Source organism: Rhinoraja longicauda, chromosome 12 (assembly GCF_053455715.1).
Source record: "Rhinoraja longicauda isolate Sanriku21f chromosome 12, sRhiLon1.1, whole genome shotgun sequence".
Lineage (NCBI taxonomy): Eukaryota > Metazoa > Chordata > Chondrichthyes > Rajiformes > Arhynchobatidae > Rhinoraja > Rhinoraja longicauda.
Window position 1 is genome coordinate 3,465,217 of NC_135964.1, and position 21,587 is coordinate 3,486,803.

General features: G+C 39.0%; 1 protein-coding gene across 1 annotated transcript; it reads right to left on the reverse strand.

Moving 5' to 3' along the window:
* Nucleotides 1-868: 868 nt before the first annotated feature.
* On the reverse strand, nucleotides 869-18,123 carry LOC144598658 (superoxide dismutase [Cu-Zn]-like). Its single transcript, XM_078408886.1, has 6 exons — nucleotides 18,010-18,123; nucleotides 9,700-9,793; nucleotides 8,736-8,805; nucleotides 7,039-7,110; nucleotides 5,329-5,446; nucleotides 869-1,005 (listed from the first exon to the last, which is right to left on the reverse strand). The coding sequence occupies exons 1-6, from the start codon at nucleotides 18,121-18,123 to the stop codon at nucleotides 886-888; spliced, it is 588 nt and encodes a 195-aa protein (XP_078265012.1). The 3' UTR covers nucleotides 869-885.
* Nucleotides 18,124-21,587: the final 3,464 nt, after the last annotated feature.

Genomic DNA, 21,587 nt, shown 5'->3' on the forward strand with positions numbered 1-21,587 from the left:
AGATTCTAGCTGAGTTTGTTAATCACTCTGCTCCTAATCCTTTCCTATTATCACCCGTTCTGGTTCTGCACTGCAGCACCATGTCAAGTCATAAAGTCATGGAGCCATCACACAAAAAAGCAGGTCTGTTGCCCCAGTGATACTGGGCTGATTATAACCTGCCCATTTCCAGCAATCCCATTTTTATTCTTCCACATTCCCATCAACTCCTCCCAGATTCCACCATTCACCAAATTAGTAGAAAAAAATTACAGACTAATTAACGTACCAACCTATGCATCCTTGTGATAGGGGAGGAAAGTGAAGCATTCGGAGGGAACCCACGCAGGCACAACGAGAGCTTAAAATTCCATATAGATATCTTTGGAGGCCAGAATTAAAACCTGGGTCACTGGACTTGTGAGACAGAAACTCCACTAGCTGTGTTGCAATTTTAACCTATGTAACAGATCTCCCTCCATCTTTCTTATGTGCTGCACCATAGCATTGACCAACCCAACGGTCTTTGGAGGAAATTTGAACTGCTGACCATTTCATTTTAGATAAAAGGAGGGAACCAAGTACATAAATTAACAAGAAGTACAGGATGATATCTATGATTAAATTTCTACATCAATATTAGCCGTGCATACAAGGTCCAAACTAAAACAAAATCAATTTTAATGACGTTTAGTACAGCAAACAAAGTTACATTTCTTTCATTGAGACAGCCGAACAGCAACATATAATTTAAAAACAAACTGAAACAAACCAGTAACATGAACAATTTTCCAAGCAGCAACCTAGATTAATGAATAATAAATGCAAGTTCAAAATGTTTACTGACATTGTCTTACTAATAATTCAGATTCCTGCTTCAAATTTTGTGCCGCAGTATTAAATTCTTTAATTGGCAACAGCTTCACCTATTCCAATGACACCCCAGGCTAAACCTGTTGGAGCATTCCCTGTTGCAAGGCTCTCTTCATTTCCTCCTTTTCCCAGATCATCTTCTTCCGCCCGAATCTGTAAAATGTAAAAATGTCTGTACTGTATGTAACTTATAGGATCATTTAGTCTTAACTGTCAGATGTAACATGTATTATTTAGATGAGTTTAAGCTTTCTGAGAGGCCATTAAATTCACTGATTAATGTTTTCCAATTGTATACTTCCATTTTGGATAAACATTAAAAAAAAAAAAATCTTCCCAAGACTGAGATGAGGGGAGAAAATATCCAAAGAAATGCACATCTTACACTTGTAATGTCAGCATTTAAACTTTGCATGCTATGCCGATTACAGAAACCTTATCTTTGATAACAAAAGAAAATGCTTGTGTAAATTGGAATTTTTGTTGATAAAAATTCCAATTTTCTTTAAATACCATTAGAGCAATCATGTTTTAAAATCAGAGCATGTCAATCTTTCATACCTGGTTGAATATGGGCACACAGTATTCCCAAAGTAATGTCACTCAAAGATTAAGGTCATTAATAAACAATGATTCAGGGCACATGTCGATGCCTTAATAAACAAGTATATTTGCACAATTGTGTATCACGTACAATCATACTCATTTTCGTACCATTCCATACAATTGCACTCAGTATTAATTAAACAGTTCCACAACAATAAATGTAGATTTTTAAAAAATGTTTAATTCATAGAAACTATTAAAGGATTAATAAACTGCTCAATCTGATGCAAAGCACATTAAAATTATGCTTAGGAACTCAAATTAATTTAGCTTGATCACAGCTTCATAAGTAATTTGCTAATTTTCTTGAATTTCAGCGAAGTTCAAAATAAAATTAATTCTCCAATTAGTTAGTTCTTAAATTATATGATAGTTTTGTGCCTGTGTTGAAGAAAACCACGTTATAAAGACAGTTGTGCAAATAGGGAAAAGGGGAATGGGAGGTAGAAGGTAGAGAGATAATTTTCCCAGAGGATTTTCAATAATAAAGGTTTTTTCAAACACTAACGGTTTATTTTTGTTACTGCAAGCTAAAACATTAAAGGCTGTATGTCATATGGTTTAATAGAGTATCTTTGTACAAGTGTAAATAGAAGCTATTGCTTGTCAAGTTCAATGGCTACCTCTGATTAAAGTAGTAGCTGTTAAGATGAATTGTGTGCGATTACTGTGGGAAGATTACATGGAAATCAGGTCCCCCACCCCCCTCTACTGTTTAAATTCAAGACAGCATTTTTTCTATTTGTTCATTTCCAAAATAACTTTTAAGTGATTCTCTCATTCCAAATTAAAATCTTCGTTGCAACCGATTCGGTCTGAATAATGCGAATCAGTTTCCTAATTTATTACCCACGTATTATATATAATTTATGAAGACATGCATTAGAACAGCACTACCTGTAACTCATGGGATTCCTGTTTACCTATTATTAGATTGAAATGTAAGCATTCACAAGGTAATTGTAACTCAACACAATGAAATATGAAAATGCTTATAACACTGGATAAATTGGTATTGGCATTCAGAGTAAATAAAGACAGCTGTGACAAAACATTTGTTTCTACCCTGTACTGTACTGTTTTTTGTTCTTTTGTCTTCAAAATTCTTATCATTTACAAATAAAACTTCAACCCATTCAATAAATGATAGATCTGAAGATAAGGTGTACAGATATTACTAAAACAGGGATTTGTAAATGTTTGTTCTCTGGTCATTAGACTATTTGATACTCCTCCCATTTTTTTTTTTTTTGGACTGCTAATCTACTGTTGCCATTGCACAATTTACCATATGCTAAATGTTAAGCCCAAGTACTGGAGTCAAAACCAAGAGTGCAGATTATTGAACATACAAGATCAACATTCACTCTGTGGTGCAGTATGTCATTCATATTTGAGCAAACATAATCTGTCACTTCTGACAAAAACTGTATCGGCATGAAGAACTGGTGAAAGTGGCTCCAAAGAATGACAGGCATTATTCCCAACAGCCTGTTATCCTCCTACATTATCTCCTTCCTTTGTGTCTTTGTGTAGAAAGATTAAAAAAGTATTTTGTAGAAGAATGTACAAGGTTACTCTTGTTTCTGCATCTACACTAAAATTTATCTGTATTCACATCATTCAGCATAGTCAATGGAAAGGCTGTTGGATTCAATTTTTTCTTAGAAAGCTACCGCACAGTGGGAAAAAGTAATGATAACTTTGCATGAAATGACAGTCTATTGGATTTATAATAAAGTTGAATGGATAGAAAATAATCTCTGTCCACTTTTCATATTTAATATATATCGTTTATAAAAAGTTATTGCTTATTTCGTGGGCACAATTTGGGAGATAACTATTTTGCATTACTGAAGCAAGGATCACTAAATATGATAGGCATCATTTTTTTTTGCCATTTCCAAAGCCAACTCTCTCAGTACCTCATGACTGACCAGTTTGAAAAACACCATTAGTTTTTCGAGGGTCTCTGATTCCAGACAAAGGTTATCAAACAAAATCAGACTAGCAGGTTGTACAGAGGTCCTTTGAAAGTGACAAGATTAGAAATTGCAATTTTCTACTTCTTGATTTACTGTTCACAAGAATTCTTCAAAATGATTGCGCATACAGCCAACTTGATGACATCAAAATTGCTGGATGACAGTCATACCCTAAAATTAATGCTTCAATGCAGCCAAAGTCAGGAAATGGAAATATATGCCAAAGCGGTCACAGAAAGTACTCTGCCAGGTGAGAAACAAGCACTGTTGCATAACCATGGAGTGTAAAATGTGTACAACAGAAAGATTAACTTGAAACATGTATAAAATAAACTAATATTATTTTGAATTGTTTAAAAATTCATTTCATTTATCAATCAACTGGAAGCTGAGAGATAAATCAGTTATTTTTTTCTATCCAGCTTCAAAGGGCTGATTAAATATACAGATGTGTTGCATTTGGATTTGGTTTACTTTTCAAGTTGTAATGGTCAGCAAAAGAAACATGGTGGCATCGCAAAATTTGCCGGGAGGCGTTAAAACAAGCCTCGGAATGTGAACTTTGCAGGCGAAACAATCCCGGAAAGACAGTAAAATGTTCAAAGGGAGTGACACCAATGCCAGGCTGGCCCTTTGAGTGTATACAACTAGTTTTCATAGAGTTGCCATGGGCACATTGTTATCAGTATTGTTTAGTAATCGTAGATTTGTTTAGTCGGTGGATTGAAGCCTTGCCAACTACAAATGCAACAGCTGAGATTACGGTAGCACTTATTTTAAAAGAGATTATACCTCGCTTTGGGCTACCTACTGTTATTAGTTCCGATAACGGCCCCCACTTAATCGCAAAGATTAATGAAGAATTGTGTCAGCATTTTAACATTGAACAGCATTTTAATTTTCAACAGCAACTCCACTGTGTTCACCACCCACATTTGTAATATCATATCATATATCTACAGCCGGAAACAGGCCTTTTTCGGCCCTCCAAGTCCGTGCCGCCCAGTGATCCCCGTACATTAACACTATCCTACACCCACTAGGGACAATTTTTACATTTACCCAGCCAATTAACCTACATACCTGTACATCTTTGGAGTGTGGGAGGAAACCGAAGATCTCGGAGAAAACCCACGCAGGTCACGGGGAGAACGTACAAACTCCTTACAGTGCAGCACCCGTAGTCAGGATCGAACCTGAGTCTCCGGCGCTGCATTCGCTGTAAAGCAGCAACTCTACCGCTGCGCTACCGTGCCGCTATAGTGTATCCGTCCATTCTGTGCTTCACGGGGACTTTAATTGTTATCATGTAATGATAAAAGGAGGGAATGAAAGAGTTTTCGAACTGAAAGGGTTAAGAGTGCAAGTGCAGAGGAGCATGTCCGGGCATGTCCTAACATGAGGGGCTTTGTTTCAAGGGTGCTGATGATGAAAGAGGTAAGTGACCTCCCCCCAGTATAAATAAGCAGGGCTTTGGATCGGACCTTGGTGTGGGACCACACGGGACAGCGAGTATGTAGCCTTACTCGGGGTGGCTCTCCCATACCCGCATACGTAACTAAAAAGCTATTGTTTCATTCTTAAGGTGACTAATGTGATATGTTGTCTGATAGTACGGATAGAACTTTAACATTTTGGCTGCACTGCTTTGCAGAATGAAATAGAGATTTTAGTTACTGAGTTAATTTAAATAGAGTTAGTTATAGAGTTAATTTTATCTTTTGATTTATGTTATGATAGTTATGATAAAGCAAAAGGTACCTGCATACACATTTGCTTTGAGGCACAAGAGACTGTTGTATTTATTGCAACAAAGTGCATGGAGATTAGCTTGGAATGAAATACTCTACCGAATGAAGCAAATGCAGCCACTTCTGATACCTACCACCACAGCCCGGCCAATTATAGACTCAGTTCCTGAAAGACTAAGAAGCTGATCTTCTACTTGAAACTCAGCCACACCTTCTTCATTAGCTTCAATATTACCAAGGTCTCCTACGTGCCTGGAATGTATTAGGAAAAGAGGTCTTAATAATACTTTCAAAACTTCTATTGCATTATGAAATCCTGTAAAGTTCACAACAATTTAAAGGGAAACGATTCAAGCTGAATATCCCCTGTGCAGAATAATGCTCCAAAATCTATATAAAGACAGTTTGGAAAAACTCCATTCATTTACTACATACTACAATTTCAATATTCTATTGGGGTTGATTAGCTAAGTAAGTCAAGTCAAATATAACCTCTCCTCAACTATGTATTCCATTTCATTGATATCTGAAGAACAGATTCAGAACAGAACACTACATACAGACAATGAATCTTGCAACAACTGAGCATTTCCAGAACATACTGTGTCAGATAATAAATCAGTTAAGTAGTAAGAAAGGGGCTTATTTTGGGAAAGTTTAAATTCTTTATCTTTATAATAAAGAAAAAAATTGTAAATTAGTTTAACATTCTTACCATATCAACTTATTAATAAGATTTTGTTTATAATGAAAATAAAGATGAAACACCATCATATTATGCAAAATCACATATTTATTTGCATTTAGTACAAGCATGAAATGGTAGAAATTGTACTAAAAAGTGTATATGTTAAACAGACGAAGAAACACGTCTGTGTAAAACAGATTCTTCCAATTGGAACTGTTGAGCTACATCTATAATTCCAGAAACGTTGTAATCATTTTTACAGAAGTCTGAACATTGGAACAAACCTAAATAAACACCTGTAAAACCCACAGCCTTATGCCTTATTTCCATGTTAAATTCCCCAAGAACCAATGGATTCATCTGACATTGTTGCTCAACAAATATCCAATGATAACTATTGTGGCTTGTGATGAAATTCAGCTCCCACCTCTTCATTGGATCAAATAGGTAATAATACGAAAATAAGAAATGCTGGAAATCTGAAACAAAAATAGAGGTTGGTGTATGGAACGAGCTCCTAGAGGAAGTGGCAGAAGAGGGTTCAGTTACGTCATTTAAAAGACACTTGGAGAGTGACGTGGAAAGGAAAGGTGTGGTGGGATATGAGCCAGGCGCAGGCAAGCGGGTCTTACACAATTTGGTAGGCATGGCCAAGTTGGGGCAAGGTCCTGTTTCTTTGCTGCACAGCTCGATTACTCTGGGTCTCTAAACAGGCTTGTGCCTATGGCATGGAATTTCAGTCTCAAGTGAACGTATTCCTATTGCTCTCCTTCATTATGATGGAGATACATTTGCCTTTAGGGAAGCCAACTACAGATGACTGCACCTTCCAAAAATAATGCAATAGGTGTGTTTCTCAAAATCTTTTTACCTTGTACAACAAATATTTTAGTACTCTTACTATACACCCACCCTATTTATCTATGATTGGCTGTCATACACCCTTACAACCCTAAGCAACAGCATGGAGTATTAGCACTTATCAAAGACTTACTTTTGTAAATATTTGTCTCAATACTTTTCGTCCACAATGACAAACAAATTAAAACATTATTTTCCTGTCTTACAGTGAGCAAATAAAATAGATTTGTACCCTGGCAATTTAGTGAATACACCATTCAAAATAGAAAATGTAGTCTTTTAAGATAAATTTTACCTGGCACTGAGTAAAATGTGATTGGTCTTCAAATATTCTCCAAGATAAAAAGTACCTACATGTGATCCCATACTGCAACAAATGAAGTGCCAGCATGACCTTTTACAGTAAAATCATAAACATTCTGTTTTTGATTTTTACTACAAATTAAGCCTTGTTATCCCCTAGGAGTTTCTCATTTTTAAAAAAATCATCAATTGTGATTTTTTTTAACAATATACAAATTGCCAAAGAGAAAGTATTGGCGGTCTAAAAGCACATTTAGATAAATCTCAGGGCATGTCGAGATGCATCCTAGAACCTTGTGCATCATCTTTAGCCACAGGTGAAGAATGGAGGATCATTAATGTTGTACATTAGTTAAGAAAGGCAGCAAGGACTAGTCAGGGAATTGCCTGACATCAGTGGCGAGTAAATTACTGGAGGGCATTCTGAGGGACAGGATCTATCAGCATTTGCATAGTCCACATGGCTTTGTGCATGAAAAATCATATCTCACAGATCTTACTTTTTTGAAGAAGTAACCAAGACAATTAATGAGGTCAGGGTTATGGTCATTGTCTACATGGACCTCAGCAAGGCCTTTGACAAGGTCCCTCGTGATAGGCTAGTTAGATCGCATGGGATCCAGGGAGGGCTAACTAATTGAATAAATAATTGGCTTGATGGTAAGAAGCAGAGTGTGATAGTGGAATATTGTTTTTTTGGACTGTAAACGTGTAAACCGGTGTGCCACAGAAATCAATGCTGGGCCCATTGAGGCTTGTCATTAATATAAATGATTTGGATGACAATATGCATGCATGTTTGCAGATTGCACTAAAATAGATTGTATCATAGAGAATGACAAAGTTATTAAGAAATTCAGCAAAATCTTGATCAGCTGGATAACTGAGTTGAGGAATGGTAAATGACATTTAATTCAGATACGTACAAGGTGGTACATTTTGAAAAGTAAAACTAAGGTAAGGCTTTCATAGTGAAAGGTGGGGTCTGGGGAGTGTTGTAGCACAGAGAGACCAAAGAGTACAAGTACATAATTCCATGAACATGGCATAATTGGTGGACAGGGTGGTAAATAAGGTATTTAGTACTCAGGCTTTCATCAGTCACAGTATTGAATACAAGAGTTGTGACGTTATGTTGCAGTTCAACATGACGATGATGAGGCTGCACTTAGAGTATGGTTATGATCACCCTCCTATAGGAAAGATGTCATTAAGATGGAAAGAGCACAAAGTAGATTTTAGAATATTACAGGACTCAATGGTCTGAGTTATAGCTAGATGTTGGCCTCGCCAGGACTTTGTTCCTTAGAGTGTGAAGAACTGAGGGATGACCTTATTGAGATGTATAAAATCATGAGGGTCATAAATAAGGTGAATTATCTTTTTTTCCCTCCCAAGAAAGGGATATTAAAAACTGGAAGGCATATGTTTAATATGAGAGGGGAATGAAGAATAATATGTTCACATAGAATGGTGTATGTTTGGAAAGAGCTGCAAGATAGTGGTTGAGACAGGTACAATTACAATATTTAAGACATTTGGATAGTTACATGGATTGAAAGGTTTTAGGGGATATGGGCCAAATGCGGGCATTTGGAATAGCGTAGATGGGCATCCTGGTTGGCATGGACAGGTTGGGCCAAAGGGTCTGTGCTGTATCACTCTAAGATTCTAATATATAACATTCACCTTACTTCATCTTGTTGCCCACCATGTGTCGATTTTCGTGGATTGAAATGTGGTCCTATGCTGTGATATCCTAAAAGAAATATTTTATTTATTTAAATTACTTATCTTTACAAGAAGGAAGATTCCACTCAGCATGAGAAGATAACCTATGCAAATACATTTTTAAGCATGAAAAAGAACAAATGCCCTTTAAGGTTACATTTGCCGACAATACTTTAGCCAACTAAAATGGGGATAATGTATAATGTCCCTGTTGATCAAACTTGGTGCCCACCTTAAGATAAGGAATGGCGTTTGATTTTGTGCACATAATTTATCTGATACTGTTCTTAAGTCCCTGTATTTTTCTGAAGAAAGTACATAACTTTTAATAGAAGTAGCTGCTGTGGTTTGCTTCCACTGCTCTTAAAAATAGTGTCTCTGGCATATTAATAATTAGCCTTTCTTCAAGCTTTTTAACTGCCAATGAATCATACACAATTAATAAGCATAAATCTATGTTCCTGAAATCAATGACAAATATTTAACTTGATCAATAAATGGACAAAATCTAGTAAATTGGTAATGGAATTTGTTTGTTATTGTCACATGTACTGAGACACAGTGAAAACTTGTGTTTATGTGCTATGTAAAGACCAAGTGGTCTAGAGAAGAGCAAATAACCTATTTATGGCTAGCAGAAACTAAATTGGACCAGCCACATAAAAATCATGATCTTGAGCATATTATGATAGGCTATATTAGATCAGCAGCATGCTAAACATCACTCCTGATCATCAGATTCATTGATTTGTAATGAGGTGATGACTAGTTTACATTATTCTCAAATGCCTCAAAAATAAAGTTAAAGGATGTACATAAAGAACTAAACCTCAGTATAAAATGATAAAGATCTGAAAAAATAATTTATTCTAAGGTTGGATTAAATGCAAGATATTAATAATATACAGTACTTTGTCCATACCATTAAAAAGATTTCCAAAGGCGCAAACATGTAACCCATGTTTTCCGCGTGTCAAACCAGTAATATTTCCTTTTATTAATACTTTTCCATTTCCCTAAAAGGGAGACATTAAGTAAAAATGGTTACACGTGTTTATTCCTCTTAGGAAGCACAATTTAGAACATAGACAAAATGTGTAGGAAAGAACTGCAGATGCTGGCTCAGTCTGAAGAAGGGTCTCAACCCGAAACGTCATCCATTCCTTTTCTCCAGAGATGCTGCCCGGCCAGCTACTCCAGTATTTTGTGTCTACCTTAGAACATAGACATCCAAACTGATCAAGATTTGTCAGCAACAAAATCTACCATAAACACCAAAGTACACAAAAAAATTGAACTAATTGCATTCCTAAATATTATCAATTCAGCAGCTAGGCAGGTGAGCTGACTAATTAATTTAACCAATGATGAGCAAGCTAACCAATAAGTACTCCAAGTGATATAAACCAGCATCTGTAGTTCCTTTTTATTGAAACGTCCCCTATCCATTTTCTCCAGAGATGCTGCCTGACCCGCTGAGTTATTCCAGCACTTTGTGTCCATCTTTAGTATAAACCAACACTTACAGTTCCTTTTATTACATTTTCACTGCTCCCCTCATTGCAAAGTTTCTTCCGATTGTGGAAGCCAGGCTCCCTTTATGTCTCATTTCCAATTATAAGTAAACCAACCAAGAAAACCAAAGTTGGAGAGGCACTTCGCAAGAAAAAAACATTTGCTGAAAAGTGTCCACATGGGGGTTGCCAGAAAGAAAACCATGGAGAAACTGAAGTACAAAATATCAGAGGAGCTGTACAATGATTTCAAACACAAACATCTTCATCATGCTCAAAAAACTAAAGACATGCTACTATTTTCAAGGACAGAAAATTAAAATTCTCAGAAATCACCAGTCAGCAAATTAAGATGAATGCAGCTCAGTGTATCTCTACCGCGCACGACGTTACATTGATTGCCCTTCTCAAGTAGACAATAGACAATAGACAATAGGTGCAGGAGTAGGCCATTCAGCCCTTTGAGCCAGCACCGCCATTCAATGCGATCATGGCTGATCACTCTCAATCAGTACCCCGTTCCTACCTTCTCCCCATACCCCCTCACTCCGCTATCCTTAAGAGCTCTATCCAGCTCTCTCTTGAAAGCATCCAACGAACTGGCCTCCACTGCCTTCTGAGGCAGAGAATTCCTCACCTTCACCACTCTCTGACTGAAAAAGTTCTTCCTCATCTCCGTTCTAAATGGCCTACCCCTTATTCTTAAACTGTGGCCCCTTGTTCTGGACTCCCCCAACATTGGGAACATGTTTCCTGCCTCTAATGTGTCCAATCCCCTAATTATCTAATTATCTTATATATATCCGGCTGTATATATATGATATGATGATATGATGATATGATATGTTTCAATAAGATCCCCCCTCATCCTTCTAAATTCCAGTGTATACAAGCCCAATCGCTCCAGCCTTTCAACATACGACAGTCCCGCCATTCCGGGAATTAACCTAGTGAACCTACGCTGCACGCCCTCCATAGCAAGAATATCCTTCCTCAAATTTGGAGACCAAAACTGCACACAGTACTCCAGGTGCGGTCTCACCAGGGCCCGGTACAACTGTAGAAGGACCTCTTTGCTCCTATACTCAACTCCTCTTGTTATGAAGGCCAACATTCCATTGGCTTTCTTCACTGCCTGCTGTACCTGCATGCTTCCTTTCATTGACTGATGCACTAGGACACCCAGATCTCGTTGAACTCCCCCTCCTCCTAACGACACCATTCAGATAATATTCTGCCTTTCTATTCTTACTTCCAAAGTGAATAACCTCACACTTATCTACATTAAACTGCATCTGCCATGTATCCGCCCACTCACACAACCTGTCCAAGTCACCCTGCAGCCTTATTGCATCTTCCTCACAATTCACACTACCCCCCAGCTTAGTATCATCTGCAAATTTGCTAATGGTACTTTTAATCCCTTCGTCTAAGTCATTAATGTATATCGTAAATAGCTGGGGTCCCAGCACCGAACCTTGCGGTACCCCACTGGTCACTGCCTCCCATTCCGAAAGGGACCCATTTATCCCCACTCTTTGCTTTCTGTCTGTCAACCAATTTTCTATCCATGTCAGTACCCTACCCCCAATACCATGTGCCCTAATTTTGCCCACTAATCTCCTATGTGGGACCTTGTCGAAGGCTTTCTGAAAGTCGAGGTACACCACATCCACTGACTCTCCCCTGTCAATTTTCCTAGTTACATCCTCAAAAAATTCCAGTAGATTTGTCAAGCATGATTTCCCCTTCGTAAATCCATGCTGACTCGGAATGATCCTGTTACTGCTATCCAAATGCTCAGCAATTTCGTCTTTTATAATTGACTCCAGCATCTTCCCCACCACTGATGTCAGACTAACTGGTCTATAATTACCCGTTTTCTCTCTCCCTCCTTTCTTAAAAAGTGGGGTAACATTTGCTATCCTCCAATCCACAGGAACTGATCCTGAATCTATAGAACATTGAAAAATGATCTCCAATGCTTCCACTATTTCTAGAGCCACCTCCTTAAGTACCCTGGGATGCAGACCATCAGGCCCTGGGGATTTATCAACCTTCAGTCCCATCAGTCTACCCAAAACCATTTCCTGCCTAATGTGGATTTCCTTCAGTTCCTCCATCACCCTAGGTTCTCCGGCCCCTAGAACATTTGGGAGATTGTGTGTATCTTCCTCAGTGAAGACAGATCCAAAGTAACGGTTTAACTCGTCTGCCATTTCTTTGTTCCCCATAATAAATTCCCCTGCTTCTGTCTTCAAGGGACCCACATTTGCCTTGACTATTTTTTTCTTCTTCACGTACCTAAAAAAACGTTTGCTATCCTCCTTTATATTATTGGCTAGTTTACCCTCGTACCTCATCTTTTCTCCCCATATTGCCTTTTTAGTTAACTTTTGTTGCTCTTTAAAAGAGTCCCAATCCTCTGTCTTCCCACTCTTCTTTGCTATGTTATACTTCCTCTCCTTAATTTTTATGCTGTCCCTGACTTCCCTCGTCAGCCACAGGTGTCTCTTACTCCCCTTAGAGTCTTTCCGCCTCTTTGGAATAAATTGATCCTGCAACCTCTGCATTATTCCCAGGAATACCTGCCATTGCTGTTCTACCGTCTTCCCTGCTAGGGCCTCCTTCCAGTCAATTTTGGCCAGCTCCTGCCTCATGCCTCTGTAATCCCCTTTGCTATACTGTAATACCGACACTTCCGATTTTCCCTTCTGCCTTTCCATTTGCAGAGTAAAACTTATCATGTTGTGATCACTGCCTCCTAATGGCTCTTTTACCTCTAGTCCCCTTATCAGATCAGGATCATTACGCAACACTAAATCCAGAATTGCCTTCTCCCTGGTAGGCTCTAGTACAAGCTGTTCTAAGAATCCATCTCGAAGGCACTCTACAAACTCTCTTTCCTGGGGTCCATTTCCAACCTGATTTTCCCAGTCTACCTGCATGTTGAAATCTCCCATAACCACCGTAGCATTACATTTTTGACACGCCAATTTTATCTCCTGATTCAACTTGCACCCTATGTCGAGGCTACTGTTTGGGGGCCTATAGATAACTCCCATTAGGGTCTTTTTACCCTTACAATTTCTCATTTCTATCCATACTGATTCAACATCTCCTGATTCTATGTCACCCCTTGCAAGGGAATGAATATCATTCCTTACCACCAGAGCAACCCCACCCCCTCTGCCCACCTGTCTGTCTTTTCTATATGTTGTGTACCCCTGAATATTCAGTTCCCAGCCCTGGTCCTCTTGTAGCCATGTCTCAGTGATCCCTACGACATCATACTTGCCCATGACTAACTGAGCCTCAAGCTCATCCACTTTATTTTTTTCCACTTTATGTGAATTCTGAAGACCCCAAAACAGGTTTTTTTAATTGTATCCCCTTAAAGACCAAAGAATAAAAAGAAATCTTGTCAGCATTTATTGATTGCTGAAAAACAAAAAAATGTTGATCAGCATTATCTACTCAGTCTCAAAAGGAGCAGGGGATTTGTTACTCTATTGCAAAAATCTGGATCATATCCTGTAATATTTCTTTAAAGAAGCAATTTGTGCACAATTGTTTCCATCTAAGATCAGAGAAAGTAATCGAATCTTTACAGACTGTCAACAAAATGATGGAGAAAGAATCGAATCTGTCAGCGCAGTGCCCGTGTGGTGTGTGTACATTCTTTTTTGATCACATGAATTTCCCCAGGGTGCTTTGGTTTCCTTCCACATCTCAAAAAGATGCTGGTTGCTAGGTTAATTAGTTACTTTAAAATTACTCTCGTGTAGGTGGATGATAGGAGAATTGGGGTGAAGCTGATAGCATGTGAGAGAGAATAGATTCCTACAAATTAAGTTTGAGTTTAGTTTATTGTCACGTGTTCCGAGGAACAGTAAAAAGGTTTTGTTGCGGATAATGGGATTGCTCCGCAAAGACTAAATAGGCCGAATGGCTTTATGATATGACAATGAGAGAATAAATTATATTTCTACTAATAGTCAGATCAGCATTGGAGTATTTTGTTTGTCAGGGACATGGAGGCAGTTTACCATGATTTAAAATAGTCAGTCAAGTGGAGTTTATTGTCATATGCTCAAGTACAGTGAGGTATAAATAAGTACAATGAGAATGTTGCTTGCAGCAGCATCACAGATTCAGACAAGCACATAAACTCACATCAATTGTGTATTTCTTAGAAAATCTCATGAAATCAAAAACTATTTATAAGTACACTTAAAATGTCATGGATAATCAAATACTTTATTTAATTGTTATGAACTCACGTTAGCAGTGTATGAGTTCGAGCTGACAGAAGTATTAACATAATTTATTTTATGATATTTGTAACAGATATCTATAAAACAACTGGTATCTTCAGGAAGATAGATACAGAGAGGGAATGAAAGTGTCAGGAAGATGATAGTAAAAATTCCAAAGAATAAAATGTCAGGAAACAGAATATCCAAAGATTTGTGAACATCACTAAACATACCTTGTGTTAAAAATCAGTGTGTGTCTCTACCCTGTTATTCATTTACTGAAAAAAGGAATTAGATGTATTCTAGTTCTTGAATTTTTGACCAAGTTTGAAAAAAAACAAAACCTCTTAATGACATTTGGGTTGCCAAATCCTGAGTACTTGAAACTCCAGCCTTACTGCTACCACAGCACACTCAGGTGATAGCGGGGTTTAGATACCCCTTTCGATGGACATGAAGTGTAAGAAGAAGAGTCTCGACCCGAAATGTCACCCATTCCTTCTCTTCTGAGATGCTGCCTGACCTGCTGAGTTACTCCAGCATTTTGTGAATAAATACCTTCGATGGACATGAACCTCAGGATAAGATTGGATGCAGAAACTGAACCAACAGGAAAGAAATTGAAGTTACATCTTGCTGCCAGTTTCAGAATTAGGTGCCATCTCTGGTGAGAGAAATAAGAAGGAATACAACAAGGGCTTATTTTCATGCTGTATGGCTCTTTTACAGTTAACCATAGGATATCTGATTAATAAAGATCATTTTGAAAATTACAACACAACTGCAAATAAAGGATGTCCATCACATATTCTCTATTATGAGATATATATATAAATGATTTGGATATAAATGTAAATGGGTTAGTTAGTACATTTGCAAATGACACTTAGATTGCTGGAGTTGTAGACTGTGAGTCGTGGCTGTCAAAGTTCTATTGCTGTATATAGATCAGCAATAGAAATGGGCAGAGAAATGGCAGATAGAGTTTAATCGAGCAAGTGTGAGGTGTCACATTTTGGGAGGTCAAATGTGTAGTTAATGGCCAGACCCTGAACAGCATTGCTAGACACAGGCATCTTGGGGACTAAATCCATAGCTTCCTGAAACATTCAAACTTGTAGATAAAGTGGTGAAGATGGCGTCTAGTATGCTTGCCTTCATTGGTCAGGGCATTGAGTATAAGAGTCAAGAAGTCATGATGCAGCTCTGTAAGACTTGGTTGAGCCACAATTGGAGTACTCCATGCAGTTCTGTTTGTTCTAATACAGGAAGGATGTGGAGATTTTGGAGAGGGTGCAAAAGTGGATTACCAGAATGTTGCCTTTAATTAGTGGGAATCTGCAACAAGGAGAGATTGGAAAGATGGACCATTTTACCTGGAGTCCTGCAGGCTTAAGAGAGACCTGATGGAGGTATACAAAGTTATAAGAAGCCTCGGTAGCGTAGACAGTCAGCACCTTTATCCAGGGTGAAAATGACAGAGACTAGATGGCATAGCTTTAGGGTGAGAGGGGCAAAGTTTAAAGATGTTTGGGGCAAGTTTTTTTAACACAAGGATAGTGGAAGCTGATACGATATCATATCATGTCATATCATATATATACAGCCGGAAACAGGCCTTTTCGGCCCTCCAAGTCCGTGCCGCCCAGTGATCCCCGTACATTAACACTATCCTACACCCACTAGGGACAATTTTTACATTTACCCGCCAATTAACCTACATACGATAGTGATGCTTAAGAAATTTTTAAATAGCCACATGAATATGCCGAGAATGGATGGACATGGATCATGTACAGGCAAATGAGATTACTTATCTTGACATCATGTTCGGTCTAAACATTGTGGGACAAAATGTCTGTTCCTGTATTGTACTATTCTTGAGATCTACGTGCCACTAAATGCCATTGTTTATTGTCCATTCTTAATGGTCCTTGAGAAGCTGGTGGTAAGCCATCTTCTTGAATAGCTGCAGTCCTTCTGATAAAGTACTCCCACTGTGCTGTTGAGTAGGAGGTTTAAACCCAGTGCCAATGAAAGAATGAAAATATATTTCAAAGTCATGCTGTGACTTGGAGGCAAACCCAGTTGATGTTGTGCCCATGTATCACCTGATCTTGTCCCTCTTGGCAGAAAAGGTTATAAAAGGTTATAGGTTTTGAAAGATGCTGTGAGAGTAGTCCTTACATGTATTTTGTAGTTTCTCTGTGAGTGGATGAATGGATGGATAACATGGTTAGGAAAGCAAATTAGATACTGGCCTTCAGGGATTCAACACAGAATTAGGAAGGTTATGCTCCAACTTTATAAAATCTTGGTCAAACCTCAGCTGGAGTCCTGCATGCAGTTCTGGTCTATATGCTTTAGGAAGGACATGAGAATGCTGGAAAGAGTGCAGAGAAGAATTCACCAGAATGCTGCCTGGGATGGACCAGTTCAGATATAAGGAGAGACTGGAGAAGTGAGGTCGATTCTCCCTGACACAGAGAAGATTAAGAGAAGACATGATTGAGGTAGATGAAATTCAAAGGGTAAATTCTAAAGATTAAATTGTGGGATGGACTGCAGGAAATATTTTCCCATACCAGTAGATAAAACTAGTGGACAAAGATACCATTAAGTGGAAGAGGTTCAGAAAAGATATGATGAGGATCTTCTTCATCCAGAGAGTACCCGGAATGGACTGGTTGAAGGTGGGTCAGACAACATTTAAGTGTCCAGATTTAAAATGGACCCGAGGAGCAACGTCTTCAGAGGATGGAGAGTGCCAGAAGTGTTGGTCGTGGCGGATACAAGTACATTGTTTTAAAGGCATTTGGATAAGCACATGGATTGGAAAGGTTGAGAGGAATATGTGCCAAACACAAATATAAATAACTCAGTTAGGCAACTTGGTCAATATGGACACAATGGGCCGAGGGTTCCGTCTCAGCGCAGTACGATCCCATGACTGCACACTGCTGCCGATAAAGCACTTTCAAGTAGACATCTTAAATTGACGGGATCTTCAAATATATCTCCCACTTTTGTTTCAGTGTTTGGTGTCCCAAGATTATCAAATAGACATTTCGATGCATACATAAAAACTGATTGATTTTCCTTACCGAAAAAGTCTAACCGTTACTTTCAACCAGGTAATTTTATTTCACAAACCCGGATTTTATGCGGTGACAGTTTGGTTTAATCTCCGTGAGGGGAAGGGCTCGCGCCGGGCGGTACAATTACCCGGACTCGCCTTCAACTTTCACTGATCACGGGCGGTTCTGCGGGAAAACGGGCGTGTTTGGCGCCCAGGCCGCGATGCCAACCGCCGGGGGAGGGTGGGCGGCCGGTGGAGGAAGGGCAGGGCGGCCGGTGGAGGAAGGGCAGGGCGGGCGGGAGGGAGGGGAGCGAGAGGGAGGGCAGGGCGGGCGCGGAAGAAAGGCTCGGGCCTACCTGCCCGCCACCGCTTCAACCCACCTGCGATTCAAAAACAACGCTTCCAGCAACACCGCTGACGACGTTCTCTAAGTTATGGGGATGGGGATAGATATCGTGCTCGTCCTTCAACATACAAACGGCTTTTATTTCCATTTTTTTTAACGTGACCTATTCGGTTAAGAGGACATTGAGCACGTTCACCTCACGTCCCATCCCTTGGCTCCCAAAGAAGGGCCGGCGCTGCATTCTGCACAATGCCACGCTCCGGGATTGTATATATGTCCAATGATCTCCATCAACTGCAGAGCCCATGTGTTGTTATTAAACACAATAACAAAGTCAGCTTTAAACCTGCCTAATTTACTTTAGCTCGGGGTCCACCAGGTCTGTGGATTGAAAGATGGCTGAAGAAATCACTAGAACCTTGAGACTGACATGTGGGGCAGAAGGGGTGGGCAGGGGGTGTAATTTGGGAGATAGATCTTTTCTTCCACCTTTTTGTAGATCAACCATATTTATCTCTGTCTAGAAAACCTTCACCACATATTTTATGCATGGTACATTCCACTATGTAATCCAGTCCAGGATTTAGGAAGGACTGGAGTCACTGATGTCCTGTTTGCTTGTTCAGTTAGTTGTTAGTGTAAGCTGAAGCGAGGAACGCAGTGTGTGCCGCTCACTCTGCATGGGTTTAATAAATGCTTTATGGTTCACTGAATACTTCGTAATGGATTGATTACAAAACACTTTTACAATGGGCTTCCCAATGTGGAGTCCCTTTTCCCTTGCAAATTAACTCGAGATTCTCAATGCCACCCCACTTATCCTTCTGCCATTTTGTGTGGTCATGGACCTAAGATTTTCACAAGTTGGTGTGATATCGCTTTTTTCCCCTGAAGGACTTGATGAGAATAACATTGAAGCACTTCCTTAGTCCACTTGATCATCTCTTATGCCTAAGCTTTCAAAGGTATTTTCAGGAACCTGGTGTCAGTGAGCTCTCAGAACAGCTGCTGACTTGGAGTCATATTGATAACACAGTAAATGTTCATAAATGATAGGAGCAGAATTAGGTCATTCGGACCATCAATTCTACTCTGCCAATCAATCATTGCTGATCTATCTTTCCCGCTCAACCCCATTCTCCTGCCTTCCCATAACCCCTGACATCCATACTAATCAAGAACCTATCTATCTCTGCTTTAAAAATATCCATTGACTTGGCCTCCACAGCCTTCTGTGGCAATAATTCCAGATTCACCACCCTCTGACTAAAGAAATTTCTCATCTCCTTCCTAACAGTATGTTCTTTTATTCTGAGGCTACGGCCTCAGGTCCTAGACCCTCCCACTAATGGAAACATCATCTTCACATCCACCCTATTCAGGCCTTTCACTATTTGGTAAGTTTCAATGAGGACGCCCCTCATCCTTCTAAACTCCAGTGTGTTCAGACCCAGTGCCGTCAAATGCTCCACATATGTTAACCCAAACAATCCTGTCGACCAGATAATTGTCTTAATTTCATTATGGCACCTTAAAATCATTTACATCAGTTAGAGCAGACAGTTACTCTTCCACGTGGAAGGACAAAATCGTTGATAGTGCAATTCTCTCAATGTCGTACAAGATTATCAATCTAGATTTGTATGTTCAAGACTTGGGAATAAGACAAATTTCTAAATTAACTGAGCCACGACAAACACAAGGCTGTTTTGGGTTTTGATGTTTGATCTGATGGTAGTCTGACACCAGGGGGAAGACCTTGCCCATACCAAGTCTACAAGACCTTGCCCATACCAATATCAGTTTCTACAGGTTTGTGGGCCAAGGAATGACAAATCTAACACTAGCAAGTGTGAGGTGTTGCATTTTGATATGTCAAACCAGACAGGACTTGTACAGTAAAAGGGCGAGCCCTGGGGGTTTTGTAGAAGAGAGATTTGTGAGTGCAGGTGCATGGTTCCCAGGTGGCAAGTTAGGTGACCAAGGTGGTGAAAGTGTAGCATGCTTGCCTTCATTGGTAAAGGTATTGGATACAAAAGTTGGAATATTATGATACTGCTGTACAAATCATTATTGAAACCACACCTGAAGTTCTGTGTGTAGTTGTGGGCACACAGGTATAGAAAGGATGTCATTAAGTTGGAAAGGGTGCAGAAGAGATTCACCAGGGCATGAGATATAGGGAGAGATGGGATTGGCTGGATTTATTTTGTACACCTTATTGAGGTGTACAAAATCATGAAGGATATGGATAAAGAGAACAATGTATAAACCAGAAAATTATAGACCAACAAGGCTTACTGTATAGTACCACTATTAGTTGTAGTGAAATTATTTGAGAAAAATTCTTATGGACCGGATTTCCTCCAATTTGGAAAAGCACGGATTTGTTGGAGATAGTCAGTGTGTCCTTGTCAAGTCAAGTCAAGTCAATTTTATTTGTATAGCTCATTTAAAAACAACCCACGTTGACCAAAGTGCTGCACATCTGATTGCAGGGACATGTCCTGTCTCATGAATTTCGTGGAATTTTTTGAAGATGCGCCGAAGATCATTGATCAGGGTAGGGCAGTGGAAACTATCCACGGAGAAATGGAAGATGCATTTCAATCTGGGCAAGTGTGAGGTGATGCATTTTGAGAAAGTTATCAGTGAATGGCAGGATCATTAAGAGCATTGATGTGCAGGAGGATCTTGGGGTACAATTCCATAGCACCATGAAAATGGCAACACAGCTGGATACAATTGTAAAGAAGGCATATGGCCTGCTTACCTTAATCAGTCTGGACATTGAGTATAAAATTTGAGAAGTCATGCAAATGATTGCTAAAGTTTATATATGGGGAGAAGGCAGGAACGGGGTACTGATTGAGAATGATCAGCCATGATCACATTGAATGGCGGTGCTGGCTCGAAGGGCCGAATGGCCTCCTCCTGCACCTATTGTCTTGGTGGTTTAAGAATAAGTTCCTTGAAGACCTAATTCTTTGACGTGCTAAAAAAGGGATGTTCTGACCATAGTAATATCTTTTTTAAAAGAAATATGGGAATAGTACAGCACAATATAGTTACGGATGTATTGGATATGGCATCATCCTGCACATCAATAATGGAAGGAAGTCAAGGGTAGTTTCATTTTTTATTACAGTGACCATGTCGATCCTATGCTACTTGCAAGCTCAATGTACCAGTCAAGTGTGGAAGTCAAATCAAATACACTTATGAAAGGTGATGATGATAACGATTCTGACGTAAGGATCCCAGTGAATCAATGTGTTACTTAAGACATTACAAGAAATCCCCTTCATCTATCAATCAACATGTCTTAATATCAAATATTTACCTCCAGGCTTATAAAAACTAAAACAATATTTATGAAAAGTAGCAGAATGTTTATTTGTAATCATAAATTAATCAACAGAATCAAAAGAAAAGATTTTGGTACAGGCTACCCCAAGAAAATGAACATGCTTCATTTCAACAGGGCAGTTCCCCAATATTAACATGTAATTCAACATATATTATAAAATACTTTTACCATTAGGTAAATGTTAATATTAGTTATTAAATATCAGTTAAATATATTAATAGATTCATCATTTAAAAAATCAT